The 24,458-nt window shown below is 31.8% G+C and overlaps 1 protein-coding gene across 1 annotated transcript; it reads left to right on the plus strand.

The window, feature by feature from the left end:
* The first annotated feature begins 12,229 nt into the window (after positions 1 to 12,229).
* LOC148312452 (trypsin-like) lies at positions 12,230 to 18,405 on the plus strand. Its single transcript, XM_088276675.1, has 3 exons — positions 12,230 to 12,396; positions 17,132 to 17,384; positions 18,094 to 18,405. Exons 1-3 carry the CDS (start codon positions 12,230 to 12,232, stop codon positions 18,403 to 18,405), a joined length of 732 nt encoding a protein of 243 aa, XP_088132801.1.
* Positions 18,406 to 24,458: the final 6,053 nt, after the last annotated feature.

A 24,458-nucleotide genomic window follows, 5' to 3' on the forward strand; every position in this document is an offset into this window, starting at 1 on the left:
TATTTTTAGAAGTCATTTGAATTTTCAGATACGTGCTTTTAAAAATGTATTATAACTATTTTAAAATACATTTCGACATTTAACATGTTTTTAATTTATTATTTTGAGAAATAAAATTCCAAATTCAAAACATTTTTTTAATTTAATAATTGATTCTACTCTTCATTAAAAGTACCTATAATGTTTATTAATTCAAGATTGCGCTTATTGAATTTACATACGAAACGTTTCCTGGATCAAAAAATAAACAAAAGTAATATTATAATATACAATATATGATTAAGTGGTATCGGTGCCCAGTCATGGGTAGAATGGTAAATGTGAGTGTATAAAGTGATCATTTAAACCAACCCATGACAGGTCATTAGGTCTGTTTTTGCAGAAATTTCCATATTCCACTCCCAAAAAGGAATTCGTTCGTAAGTACATTTTTTTATACATAATGAAAATTAAAACTATCCTATGGGAATTAAAATGAAATGGTCAAGTTCCATCTTGTTTTAGTAGACTTCTCGTGAAACAAGATGGAATCATGTCAACGAAGGGGTATGAAATATAAATCCACATTTAAGAAATCATAAGAAGTTGGTGAATAAAAAAATACTAGTGAATTCTGTCCTTTTATGTCGATATAAAGGCTCTCGAACTGACTAACGTACAGAGCTTATTTAGCTCCCTGAATTACTGAAAGAGCTCCTTTTCAGCTTTCAGAAGGCCTCTCCCCTCCGCGGTTCCCGACCGCTTCTGAAAGAAAGAAACAGCTACTTATATTTACTTTTTGCTTACAATTCAAAATATGGCGATTTTGAATTTTTTTTATTTATGCATTATCATTTTTATGTCACATTGTCCTATTTTATCTTATAAATATACTATGTTTACACACAAACACACATACACACACATATATATTTATAAATATATAAATATATATTTCTTCTTCTTCTAAACTTTATCCGCACCCAATGATGTATATATATTTAAATATTTTTTTTATTCTGAAGTCAGTTTATATTACAACTAATATAAACTATTATTTACATTTAATTTACATCATCTCTCTATATATATATATATATATATATATATATATATATATATATATATATATATATATATATATATATATATGTGTATATATACATATATAAATATATATATATATATATATATATATATATATATATATATATATATATATATATATATATATATATATATATATATATATATATATATATATATATATATATCTTAACATTTCCTTACAGTAAACAAAACATTTATTTTTACATTCTTTCCGACTCTTTTCATTCTTCATACATTCAGGCATCTCATCATACATTTTCAAACCCTTATACATTAAACAATTTTGCGACTCAGTTTTTTTCAACAATGGCAGTCTTATTTTATCCTTATTTCTAGTAATATGTTAATGACAATTTTAGTTTAAAACTGTTTTTTCCTTAAAATATTTTAAATCACCACACTGCTGACTATCACATAAAATAAAAATAAAAATAAAGGAAAAATAATATCGTGATGTTACAATATTACTATTGCAGTTAAAAAAAATGGATGTAAAACAATTTTAGAAGAAATCCAATTCTGTAAAATATAACCGAGTGAAAAAGTGCAGTAAAGCTCTGTCATGCGCTAAAGTCTTGTGAAGGAATATTACTCTCCTCGCTATGCAATACAATGAAGCTTTATACCCTTGGATATACCTACAAATCAAATAACTTTTTGCCTTCATTATTCTAAGCTTATTGCAGAAGAATGCAGAGGAATTCAAATTACATTTGAAAAATAGTAAAAAGACATCTTCTCCACGAGAGCACTAGGATTTTACATATTTAAACTTTTACTTCAAGGCAGCAGGGGCGTGCTTTCCACATAGGCAGAAAAACAGTGACTATCCTAACTTACCTGCGTGACATCTAAAAACGCAACCAATATCTACCCTACCTTACTAAGTAGTACCAGCTTACCTTACTACTTACATCTACTGCCTACCTTAGCAAGTAGTACCTAGCTTACCTTACTATCTACCTCTACTGCCTACCCTAATTAATTCTCTATGCACGCCACTGTAAGGCGAAAATGTGAAAATGTGTTTAAAAATTCACTTAACCCAGTCATTTACAGGTCATTCGACCTGTAAATGCTCTTCATTACTCCCTTTCCATAAAGCTCCTTTGTCTGTTTCACGTTTTTTGAAGAGCTTAGAGTAAACTCGTAATTAATGAACTAATTAAATTGTAGCCCTTCTGTAAAATACAAAAAAGGAGTAATTTAATTTACAAATATATCCGTACATAAGTTAGCACCTAATTCTGCACTAAATCAGAGAGGGAAATTGTCCTGAAAAGTTTTGCGCATTTACAACTCAACACTCTGGTGTTCTGCAATTGTTCTGAGACTAAAAAAGCTAATTATTTTTTGTATTAAGTGAATGCAACAACAAAGTCATAATATACGGCGATCAAAATGCATTACAATGATTTTTATATTTAAATATATGTTTATTTTTTTAAATTTCTTTCCAAAGTTTTTAGTAATGATTTTAAATAATTTTTTGACATTTTTACTGTTACAATCTTTAAATTAATAAAGCAGTTCATTCCAATAAAGGAACTAAGTTTTTTTTTGCAATAATCCATTTTGACAGCTCAAGATGAAGCAGAATAAAGAAGTCTGGATATTTACAGGGCTTATAGCCTGTCATAGGCTGGTTAACTGATCACTAAACACACATGCAATATTTTACTCATGATTGACAACCATACTATTAAAATTTTCGGATCTCCTAGATTTCACTTTACACATGTGCAACATTCATATTTCATTGTGTGTGGTTGAAAGTATGTGGATAGTGATAGTGACTTGTAATATTGCTTGCATGCTGATGTGGTAATTGCTCTGACGAAGAGACAGCTGAAATGTTATACACTAACCTCATAAAAAAATTGTAAAAAAGTTATATAATTTTATCTTAATTCCCATTACATTCTTATAATAATTTCATATTATTTTACTGTGTCTTCTAACTGTTATTACCTATGTCAACCCTATTTTTGTATGCAATACAAACATAACTTTGATGTTTTTGTCCTTTTTTTCTTTGACTTTTATTTAATGTCTTTCTGTTGGCTGACCTAAAATAAATAAATAAAATTATGCACCATGCAGTCTGAGTGATTTGTAGGCAGACCTCATATATAAAATATATGTTCACTGAATATCGGTAGCTCGTCGTAGCTGCATTATTCATCTCACAGCGGGTGGCGCATCAAAATCTGCGCGTAAATTCCACCACCTCATACCACATCCACCCCACATCACCCCCACATCCTCCCACCCCCACACAATCCCACAATTCCACATTTTTGCATCAGAACGAGTGCATTTAGGCAGAAATGGTGTCCCAGTGGACATATGCTGCACAATTGTTTACCGTAAAGTGTCTGATAAAGAGACGCATAAAGAATTTCATAGATAGGGTTTCTGCTGTTGTTTATCAGTAAATATTGTTATGCAGTACGGTGCAGCTGAATTTCTATTATGGAAATATAAAAGATATCTTCTGAGAATACAACATAATATCGATACGCTCAGTAAATAAAGTAATATCGAGAAAAAGGAAATAAAAAATTGGGAATAAATACACGCTTACAATTCTTTACGTAAACTTTATTTTATTTGTCTTATTTATTTATTTTATTATTGACCTCTTTCCGAATACAGATAGTGCATAGAGCTTGTTATTCGATTGGCTTAGTGTTATCTTGATTGTTATTATATAAGGGCATAGTAATCAGTGATTAATGATTTTCCTGCACATAAGATTCTTGGATCTGGGAGTGCAATATGTTTATCTCCGCCTCCTAAGTATAATGGTCAGCGGTTTTATCTACTGTGCTGTAGGTCCCGGGTTCGATTCCCAGGGGAGGGATCACAATTAATTTAACAGATTATTTTCTCTAATATTATATATTTACAATTCATGTACAGAAAAGAAATAAGTACATTGGCGGGCTTATTTCTAAAAAGCAATATCTTCCAACCAACCAAAAACAGACAAGTGATATTGATCAAAATTATTGATACCATATTTAGCTGTTTGCAATCAGAGGGTAAATAGTACTTGAACATTTAAAAAAACATGAATTACGAATTGATGATAATAAGGAAGGCTAAGGAAAAAGAGAGTTAAGGGAAGGAGGTAGAGGGAAAAACTAAGGGAGGAGGATTGATGGACAGTTAGGATTCTAATGATAAAAAGTAATATCTCATATTCATTTAATATTACACTGGACTGGTACCTGAAGCGCTGCACCTTGCCTTCATGTAAGTAACGATCAAGATAACACGTTGTATTCCACTCTCTCTCGCTGCTTGCTGATAGTGATGATTTTTATTAGTGTATTGTACATATTTATTTTAATCTTGTTAAAGGCATAAACTGTTTTGTAAATAAAACAAATAAATCACTGCACAAAAACAATACAGTGCACTATGCAGCGTTGAGCGCACAAAAGGGTTAGAAGAAGAAGTGAAAATATTAATTTCAGAGCTTTTCAGGATTTACGCTGAAATGAAAATTGCAAAGTGATATTCTATCTAAAAACCTGCATTCAGTCAATCGGAGCGGAAAACACAGCTAATGGTCGGTTTCTTGGTTGGTTGGTTGAAGGTTCGAGCGAGGGGTAGGTTCGTGGATGGGTAAAGGGTGGCAGTCCACAGTCCGCGCCGGTGGTGTACAGATCCCAGATAGTGAGGCAGTTTGGCGGACAGACGAGCCGAAACAAAGAGTTACCAATTTATCATCCGTCACTAGGGAACATAACAGGGTCTTATCTTTCACAATCCATCAGCAGGTTTACCCTTTGCAACAATCACGCATAGAGGTAGAGAAACCTTTTTTATATTTGTCTGCATCAACGTAAGACTCGAGATCCTCTAAAAATAATTGAATTTATTTTTTCAAATCAATTAAATTAAACTACAGATAAATAAAATACTTGCTTACCACTTAGTATTATTTGGGATACTTAGTATACTTAGAATTATGTACCACTGTGTATTATTTTATTTTAACGAATAGTTTCGGAAGCTACAAATGTTACCCTCTACGGGTTTGAATGTAAATTTTATTAATTTTAAGTTTATATTCAAACCCGTAGATGAAATCATCTGTAGCTTCCAAAACTAGTCGTTATAATATCATACTCAAGTGGTAAAAAGGTGTTTTATTTATAATTTAATTGTGTTTTTCCAAAACCGTGTTTTTGAAAACCGAAGTGTCACGAAAAAGTGCCGAAACAATAAAAAAACGTTATAATAGATTTATATTATCCACTGACACTTCGTGATGGAATTGCATTTTTAATTTATTATTAGATTAAAACCAATATTTTTAGCTTTTCCACTTTTTTATTTGACCAGCGACCGGGTTTCGTCGTTACCGACATCATCAGACTGGTGATGTCGTTACCGACATCATCAGACTGATCACCAGTCTGATGATGTCGGTAACGACGAAACCCGGTCGCTGGTCAAATAAAAAAGTGGAAAAGCTAAAAATATTGGTTTTAATCTAATAATAAATTAAAAAAACGTTAATTTAAATATAAAAACAAAACACTCTAAGACTGTTATATATAAAATAAACTAACTAACCATCACGACGCTTTCCCGTAGGAGTAAGCAGAGAGAATGGAACGCCATACCTCTGTCTTTGCAAACATTCCTCGTCTCTTCCACATTCATGCATCTTCTTATCCATACCTGTCTTAAAAGTATTTGACATACCTGATCTTGTTTTACTCGGTCTTCTTCTACTCCTTTATACTTTACTTTTTTTATAAAAGAAAAATATTTTTGTTTTTATTATTGACACAAATATTTAAATTTCATACTATTCCTGTGAGCCTAAGCGGCTCATTTTTATAAATAGGTATCTAATTGCGGTAGAGGGGTTTGAACCGAGAAACTCTGACTTAAGAGTCCGCGACGCTAACCACGAGACCACAATCCGACACATTCCAACTACATTCGCTTACTTTTTTTTAACCGTTTTTTCCTTACTCATTCGTTCCACATGTCTTAAACCATGTCAACACAGCTTTCTTGCTTTCCTTATTTCTCATTCCATGCCAGTCAGGCTTTCACTGATAGGTTTTATTAGCTATAACTGATTTCAGTGCACCATTCACCCAGTTCCCGGCATTCACTCTCCTTTCCAAGAATACAGATTGAAATATTTGAAATACTTGATCATGCCAATTTTTCCTTTTTCTTCTTCTGCTCCTATTTTTAACTATATTCACTTCATTTCTTTTACCATTATTTTATCTTTTATTCGTTTCACGTGTCTAACACATCTCAAAACGATTTTCTTTATTTTGTCGAGAATGGTTATCTCTTATGCTTATTCTGTCCGCCTCCGTAGTGTAATGGTCAGTACGCTCGGCTATCGTTCTGGAGGTCCCGGGTTCGATTCCCAGGGGGGTAAAATAAATATAAGTGGTTTTTTCACTCAAATATTTATTCCATATTACCCTGGACTGGTACCTGAAGTGGAGGGCTGATCACCTTTCCTTCATGTGTTAACGATCAAGATAACACTGCGTTTGTATGATGCAGTGCCCTATGCACCATCGGGGTGCGGATAAGGGTTTGAATGAAATGCTTATCTCAGCCTTGCATTATTTCCTCATTTCATCATTCGAATATTATTTTTAAGGAATAACCCGCAAACCCTCTACTTTAAGAAGCTTGTCTGCAGATGAAAAACACATCACAAACACCCAGACCAACTGGAAATAAATATTTCTTGAATTTATTTTGCAATTGGCGAGAATTGAACCCATCACGTCAGTTTCCCAGTCGAGCATCTACCCAATTACGCCACGGCGCCTGCCTTTAACAATAGTAACAATGTATCGGTAAAGTTAAACAATTTGCCGCTGTTATTATAATTTCATATTAATTTATGCGAATTCATTATTATTTAAATCAATAATTGATTGTACTATGAATTCAAAGCGCTTATACGAGTATAATGCGGAAAATTAACACGAATTTATATCAAATTTGTATGATAATAATATATTTTAATGATCAAAGGCATTTGGAAGTGTATTCTCGCTATATTAGTCGAGCTTCGAAATCACTCGAAAACGATGAAATGAATGCTAACAAAACGAGCTTTAAATTCAAATGGACATATTGGGTCCTCGGACAATACGCGAATATTGGATAATATAGTATAAAACTTACATAAAACTTGTAGTATCTTCAAACCCTTATCCGCACTCGATGGTGCATAGGGCACTGCATCATATAAACGCAGTGTTATCTTGATCGTTAACACATAAAGGAAAGGTGATCAGCCCTCCGCTTCAATTACCAGTCCAGGGTAATATTGTATAAATGTTGGAGTGAAAAAATCACCTGCATTTATTTTACCCCCCCCTAAGAATCAAACCTGGGACCTCTGATATGGTAGCGAAGCGTGCTGACCATTACACTACAGAGACGGACAACATGCAGTATACTAGATTTAAACTGGTTTTAGTCCATTCACTAATATCTTAACAGTAATAATTTCTTGTCGTCTCGATTTATGGTCGTTTGAAGGAAGATATTTCTTCATGGCCGCCAACAATATACTATACTCGTTTAAGAGTCCGCCAACGTATCACATACAGAATGTTGAATAAATATAGATTTTGACATATTACCAAAAATTAAAATAATATGGAAATTTGGATATATACAGGGCCTGTCATAGGCAGGTTTAAGTGATCACGTGTAACATTCGCCATTCTAACCATGATTGACAACCACACGACTAAAACTTACTTACTACTCTTTTTTTAAATTCATACTTATATTATTGTAAATCGTGTGTGAGTTCCAGGCAGTATCTATGGTTGATTTGATTAAGCTAATGTTTAGCAGGGTCGCTTTTATTTAAATGTATACAAGGTTCTTATCCAATTATCAAATTTCTGTGACACACCGAAAATGTTATAATTAAAAAATAAATTATACGTAACACCTTACTAGGCACAACCCGAGACATATTGATAACTTTGTGATTTTATTTTATTTTTATTGTATTTATTTGGGAAATGTACAGCTTTACATTTTTTTTCAAACCCTTATCCGCACCCCAATGGTGCATATGGCACTGCATTATATAAACATAGTGTTTTCTTGATCGTTAACACACGAAGGAAAGGTGATCAGCCCTCCGCTTCAGGAACCAGTCCAGGGTAATGTTGAATAAATATTAAAGTGAAAAAAAATCACTTATATTTATTTGACCCCCCCTGGGAATCGAACCCGGGACCTTCAGAATGGTAGCCGACCGTGCTGACCACTACACTACGGAGGCGGACGAAAACTTTTACATTTAGTAAAAGTAAATAATAAAAAATAGTTACATTCATAAAAAAAGAAAGCCAATTACACAATTCCACATTTATGTTATAATAATAATGATCAAAAACATCACCAGATAAAAAATAAAATAAGAAAGAGTGGGAGTGTGTGTGTGTGTGAGGAATGGAGTAAAAGGTATGGTATGGTTTTGTTGGAAGGAGAAGGAAAGGACAGGAATTAATGAGAGTCATAGAGTGATATAGTAATACAACACTATCCTTATCATTCATCATTTTCTTTGTGTAATACCACTCAAAAACTCGAAGATGTAATCTTAATGATAAGGGGAATAGTTACAAGTATGAAAAAACCGGTGGTCGTGAAATACAGTTTTTCAGCGGTATTACACAAAGTGAGAGATGAATGATAAGAGAGTGTAATATTCAATAATCTAAATGATGTCATAAAAATTATTTTTGGAATATTTTTTTCATTTTAAGTATATTTAAGTATGATACATTTGTTAATTATTTGTTTATTTAGAAATTTAACAGAACATTAACATAAATACATTTACAATAATGAATAACGAATAAAACAGGTAATTGTAACATTCCAATTACAAATTTTCACAAATGTTAAAAGAATTTAAATTAAACAGCAAGAATAAAATATAGCAAAAGTTAGGAAGATTAATAGGCAGATTTGATTTAGAACTAAATAGAAAAAAAAATACAAACATAAACAATTTTATGATGTACAAGTTGAGAAGAGCAATAAAGTAAAAATAAGTGCTATAAGACAAAAGCAAAAAAAAACAGTAAACTCATAAAACAGAAATTAAACGCAACATATACGTAACTATTCATATATTGATACGTAGCTATTCATGTATTGATAGTGTATTAGTTAAATTTGATGACAGTTTATTCGAATGTCCATCGAAGCTTTCTTCTAGCCGTTTGGGAGAAATGTTGGGAAAACCCTTGTGAAGAATGCCTACGAGGAATAAGTTTACAATTGACTTCAATCTTCCTACCCACTACAAACTTTTTGACAACTCTAAGTTTGATTTCAATGCCAATCGAGTCGTTGAAAATTTTACAGGTTAAGTTGGTTTAAAACAAAACAATTTATATTGAGATTCCAACCTTTCCTTGTCGTGTCAGTTTGGGACGTGCCGGGTATATAGACGATCTCACTTCATCTCACTTCTACAAGCTTTTAACGGGAGATGACAAAACTCAGCTCTACAGATGTTTTAATATTCTAAACAACGCTTTGTATAATCTGTTCTGAACTCAACTTCAAATAACGTATTTTGAACTTTGCAACGCTTAACATAAGAACTTATGGGTTTATAATGTGTCAATCGTGACCATTGGAATGTCTTACTTAAAGTCAATAAAGACTGATTATAATATAATGCCACCTTCAAGGGGATTCATAGCGTAAAGTCGTCGCTCCTCTTGAACTAAACTTACCATATTTACACTTATGTAATATCACTCTATTTCTCATTCTTACGCAGATACATATATTTCAACTAGAAATATTCATAAAAAAATCTATGACGCTGAAGTTTTTTTCGAAGATATAAATATAATATTTATATTAGTGTATTCTTAATTGTTATTATACATATTTTTGTTAAAATTGTTAAAAGCATTAGCCTTAAATAAAATTAAAATAATAAAAATGTTTTTTTTGACATCTTAACATAGATGAAGAAGAATATGGAAGTCTACGTATTAACAGGGCTTATGACTGGTCATAGGCTAGTTAAGTGATCATTTTACACACAATCAACATTCACCATTCTGACCATGATTGACAGCCACAACACTCAAATGTTTGGAGCTTCTACTTACATAATTTATTTCATGAAAATGAGGGTTCACAAAATAACACTCAAATAAATGAACAACTATTTGGACACACTTAAAATTTTGGTGATAAAATCTGTTTGAACAATACAAATATTTTTAATGTGTTTCTCTATTTTTTATAGGGTACTGCTTCGTTTCGGTGCAGTTGTATTTTGATCGTTAATTGAATGAAAGCAAGATTATGTATCAGATACTAATTTAAATAAAATAAATAAAAGAGTAAAAATACAATTTTTTATTTATTTTTCCCTTCCCTCCTCTTTGGGAATCGAACCTGGCACGACTATACTAGGCAGGTGAACAGATTTTTAGACCTGTCAAATGGAATACTCTCTTTTCGTCTCTATAACGTCTTCATCTTTGCTAAAATGTATATCGTTATTAATATTGAAAACCCGTTTTTAAAATATTTTTGTAACAAAAGTTTTCATAAATCCTGATTGTATCTAATAATAATTTCGTATTAAAAACAAATTGATATTTATTTTTCATGAAAATTGAAACGTACAAAATAAATCTCGGGCGGAAATCTTTAGTAATTTGATATTTTGAAAAGAAACAAAACAATGTCTCGTTAATTTGTAAGAAAAGTGTCTCCGGAGGGCGAAGGGACATTTTCCCGGCAAATTGTTCTGCAAATCTCTCAATTTTGTGACGAAATATTTGGAATAATTTGTCTCGTCTCCATCCCGAGCATTCCCATTTCTCGGGACCGACTGAATGAAGTTAGTCACGAATCAAAATCCCACGGTATAAAAATTCCTGATCTCCTGTCACAACGCCCATCAAAATTACTTTAAAAACGTCGTAAATTCAACGTAAGCCAGATTGAGGACGGAAAATTTATCATAAATTTAAATGAATGAATAATTTACCTATTTGGCCAGAACGGCGAACCTCTGATCCCGGTCGCTTTAAATGGCTCAAATTAAAAATATTTATTTTAAAATATGTATGAGTTCGTGCCATCGAGGGTATTATGAGGGTAAGTGAACTGTACTTGAATATGGTAACAAAACTTTTCATCTTTAACATATTATTATTAGGCAAATTTATATTTTTATACAATCTTGTACATTTTGACGATTTTAATATGTATATATATATATATATATATATATATATATATATATATATATATATATATATATATATATATATATATATTGTATATATATATATATATATATATATATATATATATATATATATATATATATATATATATATATATATTTGTTGATATCGTCAAAATGCTAAAACTACCAAAACTACCATCTCGCCGTTTCCCAGCAGGGGTAGGCGGAAAGGATGGAACGCCTCACTCTTCTGTCCTGACATACACTGCTCGTTCTGTTTTCCTGCTCATAACATAAGTATTCAAGTTCTGTCTGAAGAATGTAGCGCATTTAAAAATTTATTATATTTTTACCAAGAAAAATAAATTTATTGAATATTTAATTTAAGATTAAAAAAAAAAACAAAAAATTCAAATAAACGATCTTTAAAAAATTCAATTAAGATGTGTTTTTTTTTCTATCGTATCCATATTTTGTAATACGTAAATTATTTTTATTAATTTACTGTTTAAACATTAAAGTATATTGTAATATACATAATTTCAAAATATTCTCCTCATTTACAAAAAACGTCATCATCTCGTTTGTATGTATACAATCAAAGTAATTTTATTAAAGATACCTAGAGGTTGAAATACATATTATATTACGACGCAAAGAGGAGATATAATATTTTTATATAATATTAATTTAGAACATAATAAATATAAAGATAATATTTTCCCGAAAATTCCGATGATCCTCCATTCGAAGCGATAAAATCCTTCGCCCGTGAAAACTCAAAGGGAAATTTAAATATTTGATCAAGATACGAGAGGCGCCATCTTACTTTTTATCATTTCAGCCGCCATTTCTCTTCGGGACATAATGTCTCCAAGGCTTAACTATTTATGGATGTTCCGAATTAATGTCGTCCGTATCGGCGAGCTGGGGGGGGGGGGAGGCGATCGGGAAACATTTACACAAGTGAGCGGGAATTCGGGAACCTGGATCGGGAGTCAGGCAACCAGGACTGAGAAGAGATCGCTTCTGAGGTTTGTGCTTTCTCAAACCAATACACTAGCACTGATCATTATGTTGGTTCTGTGAAAAGGGTGAAGAAAATACAATGAAAACTTTTTATTTCTATTTTTTGACAAATACTTGTTCACAAAATCTGGATTATCTCCAATTACAGGAGTTATTTTAATATTATTTTTTGACATCTCATCAAAGATGAAGAAGAATATGGAAGTCTGGGCATTTACGGGGCTGACGACCGTCATAGGCTGGTTTAAGTGATCACTTTACACACGTGTAACATTCACCAATTCTACCCATTATTGACAACCACACTACTCAAATTCTTGGATAATCTATATATGTATATGAACCAATTTAGAAACCTTGTTCTTGAATCACTAGAACTTCACAAGAGACATCTATTGGTGAGTTGTAAAGAAGGTTTTTATGAAGCAGAAACTCTTTTATTAGTATGTGATGTCCGAATCCTGGATTATAATCACACACATGAGAAACGCCAGAAAATACCATTCTCATTTTTATTATTTAAGCTAATAATTTGACCAGATAATTTATTTACAACATTTTGAGTGTGTCCAAGTAAACAAGTATTTGGACACACTCAAAATGTTGTAAAGAAAACTTTGTTTAAAATTACCGCATACTATATTTTAACAAACTAACCAATCATAATGACGTTTTCGCCGTAGAGATAGGCAAAATGAGTAAAACGCGTCGTTATTTTAATATATATTTGATTTTCATGTCTAACAAAAGGATGGTACTACTAATTCCAACTAAAAACACAATACAGTATCTATGAAAAACAGTGCGTTAAAAAACTTGTAAAAATAACTAAAAAAATCACCATCATACCGCTTCCTTGCAGGGTAGGCATAGAATTCCACATAATATTTGCAAACAATCTTTGCATCTCCTGATATATACCCGCCGAATATGCCTAACTGAAGGACTCCTGACCTGACCACTTTAAATTATTTTAAATATTTGATCATGCCAAGTTTTTCTCGGTCGTGTTCTACTTCTATTACCAAGTGCATTTGCTTCATATTTATTTATTACTATTCTTTCTTAACTCATTCGATTCACATACCCAAAGTATCTCAACACACTTTTCTTAATTTTATCTATATTGCCTCAGCCTTGCAAACTTTCCTTATATCACCATTTGAACATCTATCATACATAGTTTATATGTATTATATTTTTCTTCGCTCTCCTCTAACGAAATGTGCCTAATAAACGTAACCCGCCCTTAAAATTTAACACTCAATTCTCGTCAAATTATCGCCGTCTTAGAAGTTTCACTTTAAAAAAATTGCTTGCCACCCACCTTCCTCGATTACTAGTATCTCTTCAGATACGGACCCATCACGGGATGCATAAACCTTCCACTAATTGGTCAAATAAACAAGTGGGAGAGCTCGAATATCTTGTATTTACACAGTAGTACAAGTTTAACTGAAATACTGTTACAAACTATCACTAGTAGACATTCGAGTACAATAATATGTATAAAAAATTCGTTTACACACAAAAAAATAGGTAAGTGTATGCATTCGTTTTTGGAAATTTAAAAAATAAAATCAATAATCCCACCAGGCCTTGCCTGTACATCGAAATACAACCTACCATATATACATAAATAAAAAATAAACGAATTAAGAAGAAAAAATAATTTAAGTTTTATTTAAAAAAATACTACTTTTTCATAAAATCTTCTGTGACACGTGTTTCGATGCATTCCGCATCATTTTCAAACACCGTATGTGAAGCCAATTCTAAATTTTAGAACTCCTACATCATTTATCAAGCATTTAAGTTATGTTTTACCACTGTACTATAGAGTCGGTGCTTCTTTGTTCCCCATTTAAATAATTGTCAGATTTTGAAATGAAATTTTCCATCCCTCAGCTCATCTTTCCCCCTTGCTTCTCGCACCCCTTACCCCTCGCTAAGTGCAGGCTGCAATAAATGTCAGAGTGCTGTAAATCAATCCTCCGTGAAATCTTCTCTCCGTTAGAGCGGATAAATCGATATTGCAATATTTAGTATCTATAAAACTTTCCTCCCAACACATCTCTCGAATCAGTTCCGAACCCACAGACTCGGCTGTGGCCTACAGATTTCTACCAATCCAATATATGAAGACGTTTTATTGATATCTCTACATAGATGTAGAAGATCTAAGTATTTAGAGGATTTACGACCAATTAATACAAGTTTAATGCGTTGTTTAAATTATCACTTTATAAACGTGTAACATTCACCATTTCACCCATGATTGACAACAACACTAGTGAAATTTCAGAAATTGTATAAATATCCTTCAATTGTCACGTTCTTTTATATGCGAGTTCTCGGGAGCATCTATAGTTGAATTGAGTAAGTTTGTTATTAGCAGAGTCCTCTCTTTACAATATACATATATAAGATTCTACCCGAATTATTTTGCGTGGGTACTAGGAGAAATCACAGTCTCTTTTATGGAGAGGCACAGCGAATCGAAATATAAAAGTTCTCCATATGTATAAATGATTCAAATGTATTACGTTATAAATAAAAATGTAAATATATTATATGAATAAAAAAAAATGTAGTTGGAAAAAGAGCGAATGTAGTTGGAAAAAGAAGCAGAGGACGACCGAGGAAAACTTGGCACAATCAGGTATGTCAAATACTTGAAAGCGGCCGGGTCAGGAGTCGTAATAATCGTCGGGTATGTATGAGGAGATGCATGAATGTAGAAGAGGCAAAGAATGTTTGCAAAGACAGAGTGGTGTGGCGTTCGATTCTCTCTGCCTACCCCTGCGGGGAAGCGGCGTGATGGTTAGTTAGTTAGTTAATAAAAAAAAATTAAAAAAGTAAGTATTTTGTCAAAAAAGTATTTTTGTTTATTTTTTTTATTTCATTAATGTTTAAAATTTTAAGCGAAACTAAATTAATATGAAAATTATCTGTATTTTATTACATAATAAAATATTTTAGATTGAGATTAAAATATATAATATTATAATGTATATGATAAGTTTGTTATCGACGATAAGAAATTTAATTTATTTAATGTATGAAGTCAGCAAGATTGTAAAAGTTAATACAATTATTGCAAAAGTGTTTTGTTTTCGTAAACACGTTTTGAATTTTAAGAATCTACATTAATAATCACTAAGTTCATATAATCACTTTTACTAATATCTATAAAATGATTTTAAAACTAATATTTATATGTGTTTTGATGGCTTCATTGGGTATGTACATTTATAATATATAATAACCCTATGGAGTATAGAGCACTGCTTCGCATAGAAGCAGTGTTATCTTGTACGTTAAATATACGAAAGATAGGTGGTCAGCCTGCGTTTTAGGTATCAGTCCAGGGTAATATTGAATACAAATTAAATGAATATTAAAATTCCCACTGAGGTTTTCAGTCACCAGATTAGTTATTATTTTACTTGGAAAATAACTTTATCTTCTTCTTTTGGTGCCTCTGCAATTGGCAAAAGTTAGCTATCCTTAAATATATTAAACATCTCTCGCCAAAGCAAAAAATTCCTCACCCAAGGCAAAGAAATTTCATTCCACTAACACTATTATGATGCAGAGCCTAGATTTCTACTTACCGCTCTTCACTTTCTCGATTTTCTTCATTCTTTTATTTTTGGAGAACGTTTTTATGAATTTTACGATTGAATTTTATTTGTGTTTTGTAATAATAATAACGAATAAATTATGGTAAGGGTTTTGAGTAGACTTTTTATAATTTTATTGTAGAAATGGATTTTCGTACGCAAATTTAAGTATTATATGGGTGAATTTTCATCCGTTTGTTGATAACACCTTCTAATGGAAATTCGTTTGAAGAAGTCCTGAGTTCGCTGAAATATAAAATATCTGGCAGTTATTTCTATTCGATTTTTTTTTAAACAATGTTTGTTTAACTTGTATCATTTTAGATGCCGTTAAAAGAAATAAAAGAAATGAAAGAATATTAAGTGGAGAATTTATTACGATAGACCAGTCACCTTGGCACGCAATCGTATTATACAGCAATACTAATGAAACGGATATAAATTTGTATTGGTTTTCTACTTCCGGTGCTATTATCAAACCCAATCTCATCGTAGCACCTGCCTATGGTTTAAGGTAAGAGAAAAAATGCTTATTGATTTCTGGGTAACACAATTAATCTTTGGTATTAATGATAATTTAATTTGGGTACAAATAATTTTATTAGATAAATTGGAATTTTAATTGTACCTATTCGCATATGAACTGTAGTGCATTACATCAACCGTAACCAAAATTTATACAGAAAGAAGAATAAGAAATGCATTTACAATAATATCAACAAGATAAGATAGTACAAGTACATATGATGTACATACACAGAAAAGTCTTTATATCATGCCTTAGCATGTCACCACGAAAATCATGATATAGACATATATATCATGATGCGTGCACAGAGACTTAATTAGGGTAGGCAGTAAAAGTAAGTAGTAAGGTAAGCTGGCACTACTTAGTAAGGTAGGGAAGGTACTGGTTGAATTTTTATATATGCGGGTATTATATCACGCGGGTAACTTAGGATAGGCACTGCTTTTCTATGGAAGGTATGCCTCTGTATGAACATTAGTATAAATATACATTTATATATATTTATAATAATAATAATAATAATAATAATACATCTTTATTCGAGCTTGACTAAGTGGTGGGTGCAATATTTATTATTTTTTGCAGGGATACTAAATTCCTGAAAGTGCGGGCCGGTTCGAATGCAGCTTTACTCTTGGGAGAAATAGCCGATGTTGATAAAGTAATTATTCACGAACTTAATGACGAATCCAATTTCTTCGACTACAATATAGCTCTTGTAGTATTGAAAATGCCATTTAAACTGAGCGATTTAATTAGTCCGATTCCACTTGTTGCTCAAGACACAAAGTACCCCGATGGAACATTGGGAACAGTCACTGGATATGGAGCTATGTCGGTAAGATATTATTTCTTTAATTATTATCATTCCTTTTAGATATGCTTTGTACTACGTTTAGTTTGAAATTTGATATGGCAAAAAAAGTAACAAACATAAAATTAACATTTGGCATTTTTTTCTACTTTGTAAAATTATTCACAGAATATTGAAAATAACCCGATAAACTGATAGTCTCAAGTATCCACCCAGTTATAAAAATGAACACTTTACTAAATATTTTCTGTATATTGCAAAGAAAATTGAAAACTTGGCATGATCAAATATTTTAAATACGTGAAAGTGGTCACGTCAGGAGTCGGAATTATCGTTGGGTGATGAGGAGATGCATGAATGTAGAAGAGGCGAAGATTGTTTGCAAGGACAGATTAGTGTAGCGTTCTACTGTAACAGAAAAGCGGCATGAAGATTAGTTAGTCAGCTGTTAGTTAGCGCATATTTTTTAATTTATAAATTGAATGTCAAAATCAAACACTGATTTTAAAAGTCACATATTTTCACACAACACTTCTCAAACCAAATGGGGTTCTCTTTTCTTTAACTTCATATTCTTTTCCATTAAAGTCGATTTGGATTAATTTTTTCTTATTTTTTTCTATTTTTTCTATATCTTTTCTATTTGGTTATTTTCTTTTCATTTCTTTTCTTCTCCTCACTTTTCTTTTTTTTTTTAAATTTTTTGTGTCACCTTTTCATTTTCGCATTGTAGACGATAGGAAATCCAGTTTGGTGGCTACAAAGAATTGAGGTTCCCTTGTTCAACCACGAGCTATGCCGAGAGTTGTACAACGGGACCATCTTCACCGTGTACGACCGGGACTTGTGTGCGGGCAGGGTGGACACCCCTGGACACGGACCGTGCCACTTGGACACCGGAGGACCGCTCATCATAGAGAGGAAGCTGGTCGGGCTCTTCTACAATCACATGACGTGCGGAGTCTATGGGCATCCAGGGGTGTATGTCGATATTGGGTCATATACAGATTGGATCAATAACAAAATAGAACAATTTTCACTCTAAGATAAAAAAAAATGCAAAGGATACAAAATTGAGTGATATATGCCACATATGCAATTTTTTATTATTATTCTTTTTAAGCACTTTTTAAAGAGATATTCGCAAATACAGAAGTCATTCCAACTGAGACATAGGTTACATTTGCGCCCGATTTTTTTTAAGTAATGTAAATTGGATTATTTTTTTTGGAATATACATAGAAAAAATTCTATTTATTTTTTTACTACCTTACCGTGCAATAAATCTTTAGTAATAATTTAAAAAAAAAATCAGTGCTGAAACGGTGTTTTAAGAAAAATCTAATACGTAAATGTTACGTGGATTTAGAGAAAATTATGTTGGGACTTAATTTAACGTATACTGGACCTTAATGACCATTAATACTGAAATGTTTTTGTTATATTTTTTTACGTATTTTATTGCTTTATTGATTTTTTAAGAGTTTAGCGATAGTAGGTGAGATTATTTACTTAACTATACAGAAAATTACAAAAAAAAAGCTATATAAAATTAACTAAAGCAACAAATATATTTTATTTTATTTATTGATTCGGCAGTCACTTTGTGGTAATATCCATCAATTGCCTATGATGTCTATCAACTAACTTTCCTGTGATGCATATTTTTGTTGGATTCTCTGGAGCCATATTATCCATTGATTTGAACATAAGCAAACTAAGTTTATATTATTCTCTTTCAGAAAAAGTTTAACAATGCAGTTTACAAGTATCTTTTGATTTTGAAGTAAAACAATGTATTATATTTAATATGCAGATATTGATAAGAAATAAATACAATACAAGGCAGTTGATAATGATAAGATATCTTTAAAAAATATTTTAACTTTAATTTAATATTTTTTTTAAGAATTACACTATTAAATTTATCATATTTTAAATAAACAAACATTCTACAAATAAAATCGTCAAGGTGAATGTTAATTGAATCAGTTTTATAGCAAATAATTACGAATGCGAAATATTGATATGCTAAATACATTTCATGTCAAATTTCGTTAGATAAATAATGATGATTATATAGTAAAAATGTTTCCACTATAATATTGATTCAATGCCAAAAGTCTTGGACAACTTTCAGGAGAATTATATAATATTATAATATCAGTCGCGAATGAAATATTCATGAAACGAGTACCTCCTTCGCAAATGTCCTCATTCCGTTCTCCTTCGTTCTTTTCCCGAAATTGAAAGCGGTTTTTCCCTTTCCTGATATGCATATTCGGAACGTTTCTCTTAGCAGATTGGTATGATAAATGGTTCCGACTCTAATGGCGTTATGAAAAAGGTATCATCGCTAACAGTGTGTGGAAAATTGGGGCAGGGAGAATTTATTTGTGTTTAAGGCCGACAACTGGCGCTGGTAGAGTGGCAATAGTAGCGATTTATAGTCGGCCGTCACACTAGTGTGAATTTTTGTGGAAACCCGCTTTGTCGAGATAGATAAAGGTATAACGGGACTTCGGGAACGAGCACTTCACACATTTAGACAATTTATAGCCCCAAATTGAGAAATCCTAGCGATTAAATCAAGCCGCTCAATGGCTGAGTTAGTGGCTAGTTACGCGGTAATCCCGATTGGTGATAATCATATAACACCCTTTCATTCGGCTAAATAATTAATTCGTAGGTTTCTTCCATAATCGAGTATGATTCGCATGTGAGCTCGAAATTCATGTGACAGGACAGATCTGAAACATTATGTATGCGGTTCATTGCTTGTCACACATGTATTGTGAAAATACAAAGGATTTTAAAATAACGTGTAAAGTGATCACTTAAAACCACCATTTACAGATTGAAAACTATATTAATGCCAATATAATAATAATAATATTTCAGCATGATACATTTAGATAATAAATTAGTTTGTTTAACTATTTAGCATAAGATACAGAAAAAATGTAAAGCGCTTATATTGTCATTTTTATTCCCTACACACACACATACACCCACCCACACCCATTCACTCACACACATATAGTTTATATAAACATATATATGGAGACCTCAAATATACTCGTAAAGGGGTGTTTGAAAACAATGAAACAAATAAATATATATTTTTACTAATATTATAATATTATACCTCTGATTTTTATTTTTTGTTTTCAGATTTGCTTTAAAAACAAAAAAGAGCTTTTAAAGAATAATTTCGTTTTATAAAAAAGTAAATTTTTAATAAAAATGTCATGCACATTGAAATATTAAATGAAGCCAATTTCCCTTTCGTTCTTTCCTTTGTCCTTTATATTTTAATCCACTAGGTACTGGCAAAAAAGGCTTGTGTGATCATCCTGGGAGGGTTGATTCTACCTCATAACATCTACGTATGCTGTATTGAAACTTGAAAAAAATTAAGGTATGTTACAGGTTATAGCGTGTACTAAAATGTACATTACATATATATACTCGCATACGGTTGCTTTATTTACTAGTATGTATCATATATTGTAACACTTATAACATTTCTTATACCTACCTCTTTGAAGTATTATCCAATAAAGTTTTAAAACCTCCAATATCCACAAAGTCATTTAAAATAGAAACAAAATATGAATGAGCTATTTATAAATGGAAAATGGGAAATCTGAAATAGATCACATCATTCGCCCATGTCGTATTTGATTTCATATCGTAATCAATTTTCACCAATATAATTTTATAACTAAACATCATAAAATGTGAATGATTAAAGAAAACACTTGTTTTATACCACTTGAGTACTCAAGTGTTATAAAACTAGTGTTTTCTTTAATCATTGTAACATGTCTTACCACAAAGTTAATGCCGAAACAAAAAATAAAATATAAAATGTGAAAATAATTGAAGGCACATTTTTATCATTTTTACTAAAAATACAATAAAAATAATTGAATAAGTAATCAGTTATATTTGTATTACAATATTTATACATGATTCTACGATTTTTTTATAACATTTACAAAAATCTGTAAGAGTAATTCTTTATCTACTAATTAAACAAAACGGACCGTATTTATAATAAAATAACGAAAATAAATAAATATTTTTTTTTAATAAATTATATTTGACCAGTAACTCGGTTTCGTCGTTACCGATATCTCCAGACTGGAAGGCTAGAGAGAATTGCTTAATATGTATGTATATACTCTTAAAATTATGATTTTATATATTTTTTCTGAAGAAATTTATTTAAATTGTGTGAATTTAATTTGGTGAAAGAATTATAAAAATTGACTCAATGCAGTCGAAATACGATCTCTCAGATGAATGTGTGACAAAACGATGCACGATAAAGGTGATCAAGTATTGAAATAAGGAATGAATGCAAGGCATTATCGATAAAATTAAGAAAGGTGTGTTGAGATGGTTTGGGCATGGGAATCGAACGAGTGAAGAAATTTAAGAAGTGTATTATAAAAAAAATACATTGAAGTTTTGATACTTAAATTACATATAAGGATTGTTTTTTTATAAAAGGAAATATTCACATTTTCTATCCAGTTTCATAGAAGTTAAAATGAGAAGTGAAAATAGAATGTACGTAAGTTCAACTGAGTGAAAAGTACTTACTTAATTCTCACGTATAGCAGATGACAAATAGTTTCCATGGTGTCTTGGCATTAAGACGGATGTTTAAATAATTTCCTAAATGTATGCCTTATTACATACGAAGTGGGCTCTGCATACGGAGTGCGGAGTCGAGACAGCGTATGATTTATCAGATCGCCAGAGTGGAGGATGGCGGAGGATGGCGGAGGATGGCGGAGGTCCCGCGATAAGTCTGTGAGAAATTCGCACATGTTTTCGAATATAAAAAGGTCCGAGGGGGATTTGGAACATTTGACACACGAACGTATGTGGGATTACCGGACCGAAGTCTCGTCTATTTGTTTTAAATTTGCCTAATATTTTTGCTGTCCCATCTTACACCCTCTTGGCGCTCGGGGCGCGTCCGGCCCGTGGGATTTTACGTCGCTCTCGGATTGTTGTTTTAAATTGAAAATATGTGCCGTGGATGGGAGCGACTGGATAGCAAAAAGGCAAAAAGGAAAATAACGGATTATTCCGCCTTACAACACTGCCAACTGCCAAATCATCCATGTTCTACGTAAAAGCAACAAGCCGAATTACTACTTCTTCTACTACTACTACCATCTCAGAGAACGCCAAACTCCTCTATTCTGACATACACTCCTAGCTTCCTTAAGATCCATACATCTAGTCATACATGCCCTTCGATTACCAGATTTTAGGTTCTAGTTGATCTGATCGTGCCTTTCTTCTTCTTTCTCGGCCGTCCTTATTCTGTTCTCCCGCTCACATTCGTCACATATACGTTCTTAGTCATTCTCTCGTTGTCCATACGTTCCACATGTCTATACCACCTTAAATAACTCTTTTTAATCTTTTTAATATTACTAATATATAAATAACACTCAAACTGTATTTTTAAGTATGTCATTCATGTATAGAATGGTCAATGTTATACGTATATAAAATGATCAATTAACCAGCCTATGACAGACCTATATATACCCAGACTTCTATAATCTTCGTCATCTGTGTTGAGATGTTTTACATAAAAATAACTCCTTAGTAGAGAAACCTAGATATGTGAACACGGATTTGGACACACTAAAAATGTTGTGAATAAAACATCTGGTCAAATTATTTAATTCGCAACATAAAAAAAATTGATCGTGTGTTCACGCATTTTTCTGAGAATAAAATAATTCGTTTAAGATCTTGTATGCATCCAACTAAAGGGTCTTTGCTAAATAAAAGCTTTCCCAATCCAACCATACATGTCTCTAATAAACTTACATGTTAAATGTCATGACTATGTTATGATATATGATTAATGATACATGATTAATGATATATGCAGTGGTTCCAAAATTTTTGGGAGTGTGGTTGTCAATCATGGGTAGAATGGTGAATGTTACGCGCGTGTAAAGTGATCACTTAACCAGCCTATAAAAGGTCATACTCCCTGTAAATACCCGGACTTCCTTATTCTTTTTTTATTTAATTATTTAGACACACTCAAAAGTTTCATTTTGTCCCCAAAAAAGTCCTTTATATTATATGTAGAGTATGTTTAATTCGGTATTCTTCCTGAGTGAAAATAGTACAATATATTATCTCTGTCCGTTTACGCAGATATTATAGAATTGTATGAAGGTATTGTATGTAGTATAAAATATAACGACTTTATACGGGTATCGGGGTGTATTCAGGTAACACCACAATGTCGGTTTAAAGTCTTACCTGTATTATGCAATAAGTGGAGTAGAGTGACACGGAGGTATCTCGCTACAGGAGGGCTTTAACCGGAGCGCAGAGCTGAATTAAGTAGCATTTTCAATTTCATTCATATCGCAGTGGTCCAGTCTCATTGTCAGAGAGAGCGAGCATTGAAGTCTGAAATTTCCCTCAGAAATTTTGTATTTTATTCTGGCCAAACATTTATCTCCAAACTTGTTCACTGTGTTAAGTATTAAATATCAAAACTAAAAGAAATATCCAAAAACACAAAGAGTTTTTTTTTACTTTTTATTTTTTTACATACATACATATATACATACATTAATTTATAAATCACTTTTTTTACAGACTTACTAAGCCACCTTATATGTCTTGTCGGTGGACTACTTTTTACATACGTTTTTGTTAATGTTGTTATTATTTATTTTAACATAATATACAATCGAAAAAAAATACATTTTGTTTCAAAAGTTCCATACAGTTAACGTACTTCAAGAACCATGTTCACCTTCTCCTCTTCAGGACCAGTATGAGGGGCCGTTGGGTTCTTCTCCTCACATCCTCATTCCTGACGAAGTCATACCAATCCACACCCAGTATTGAGGCGAGTATAAATAATAATAGGTACTTGTAAACTGTGTTTGTATATAACAATACCAATCCTTTCATAATTTAGAGTTCGCTTGATCATTGCCGAGTAGAAAATTTAAACATTAGCATACTTTAAATGTACGTTACAAAATATGCAAAACCCGCAAGCGCCGAATGAAGAGAAAAATATAAGCT

Source organism: Brachycentrus maculatus, unplaced genomic scaffold (assembly GCF_059751285.1).
Source record: "Brachycentrus maculatus isolate JH-2025_06_01 unplaced genomic scaffold, ASM5975128v1 h1tg000039l, whole genome shotgun sequence".
Taxonomy (NCBI): domain Eukaryota; kingdom Metazoa; phylum Arthropoda; class Insecta; order Trichoptera; family Brachycentridae; genus Brachycentrus; species Brachycentrus maculatus.

Excerpts from the sequence above, each read along its gene's own strand:
- LOC148312452 (XM_088276675.1), top strand. The coding sequence starts at position 12,230 with ATGTCTCCAAGGCTTAACTATTTATGGATGTTCCGAATTAATGTCGTC. Across the intron at positions 12,397-17,131 it reads GAGAAGAGATCGCTTCTGAG|GGATACTAAATTCCTGAAAG; the intron begins GTTTGTGCTTTC and ends TATTTTTTGCAG. Across the intron at positions 17,385-18,093 it reads CTGGATATGGAGCTATGTCG|ACGATAGGAAATCCAGTTTG; the intron begins GTAAGATATTAT and ends TTCGCATTGTAG.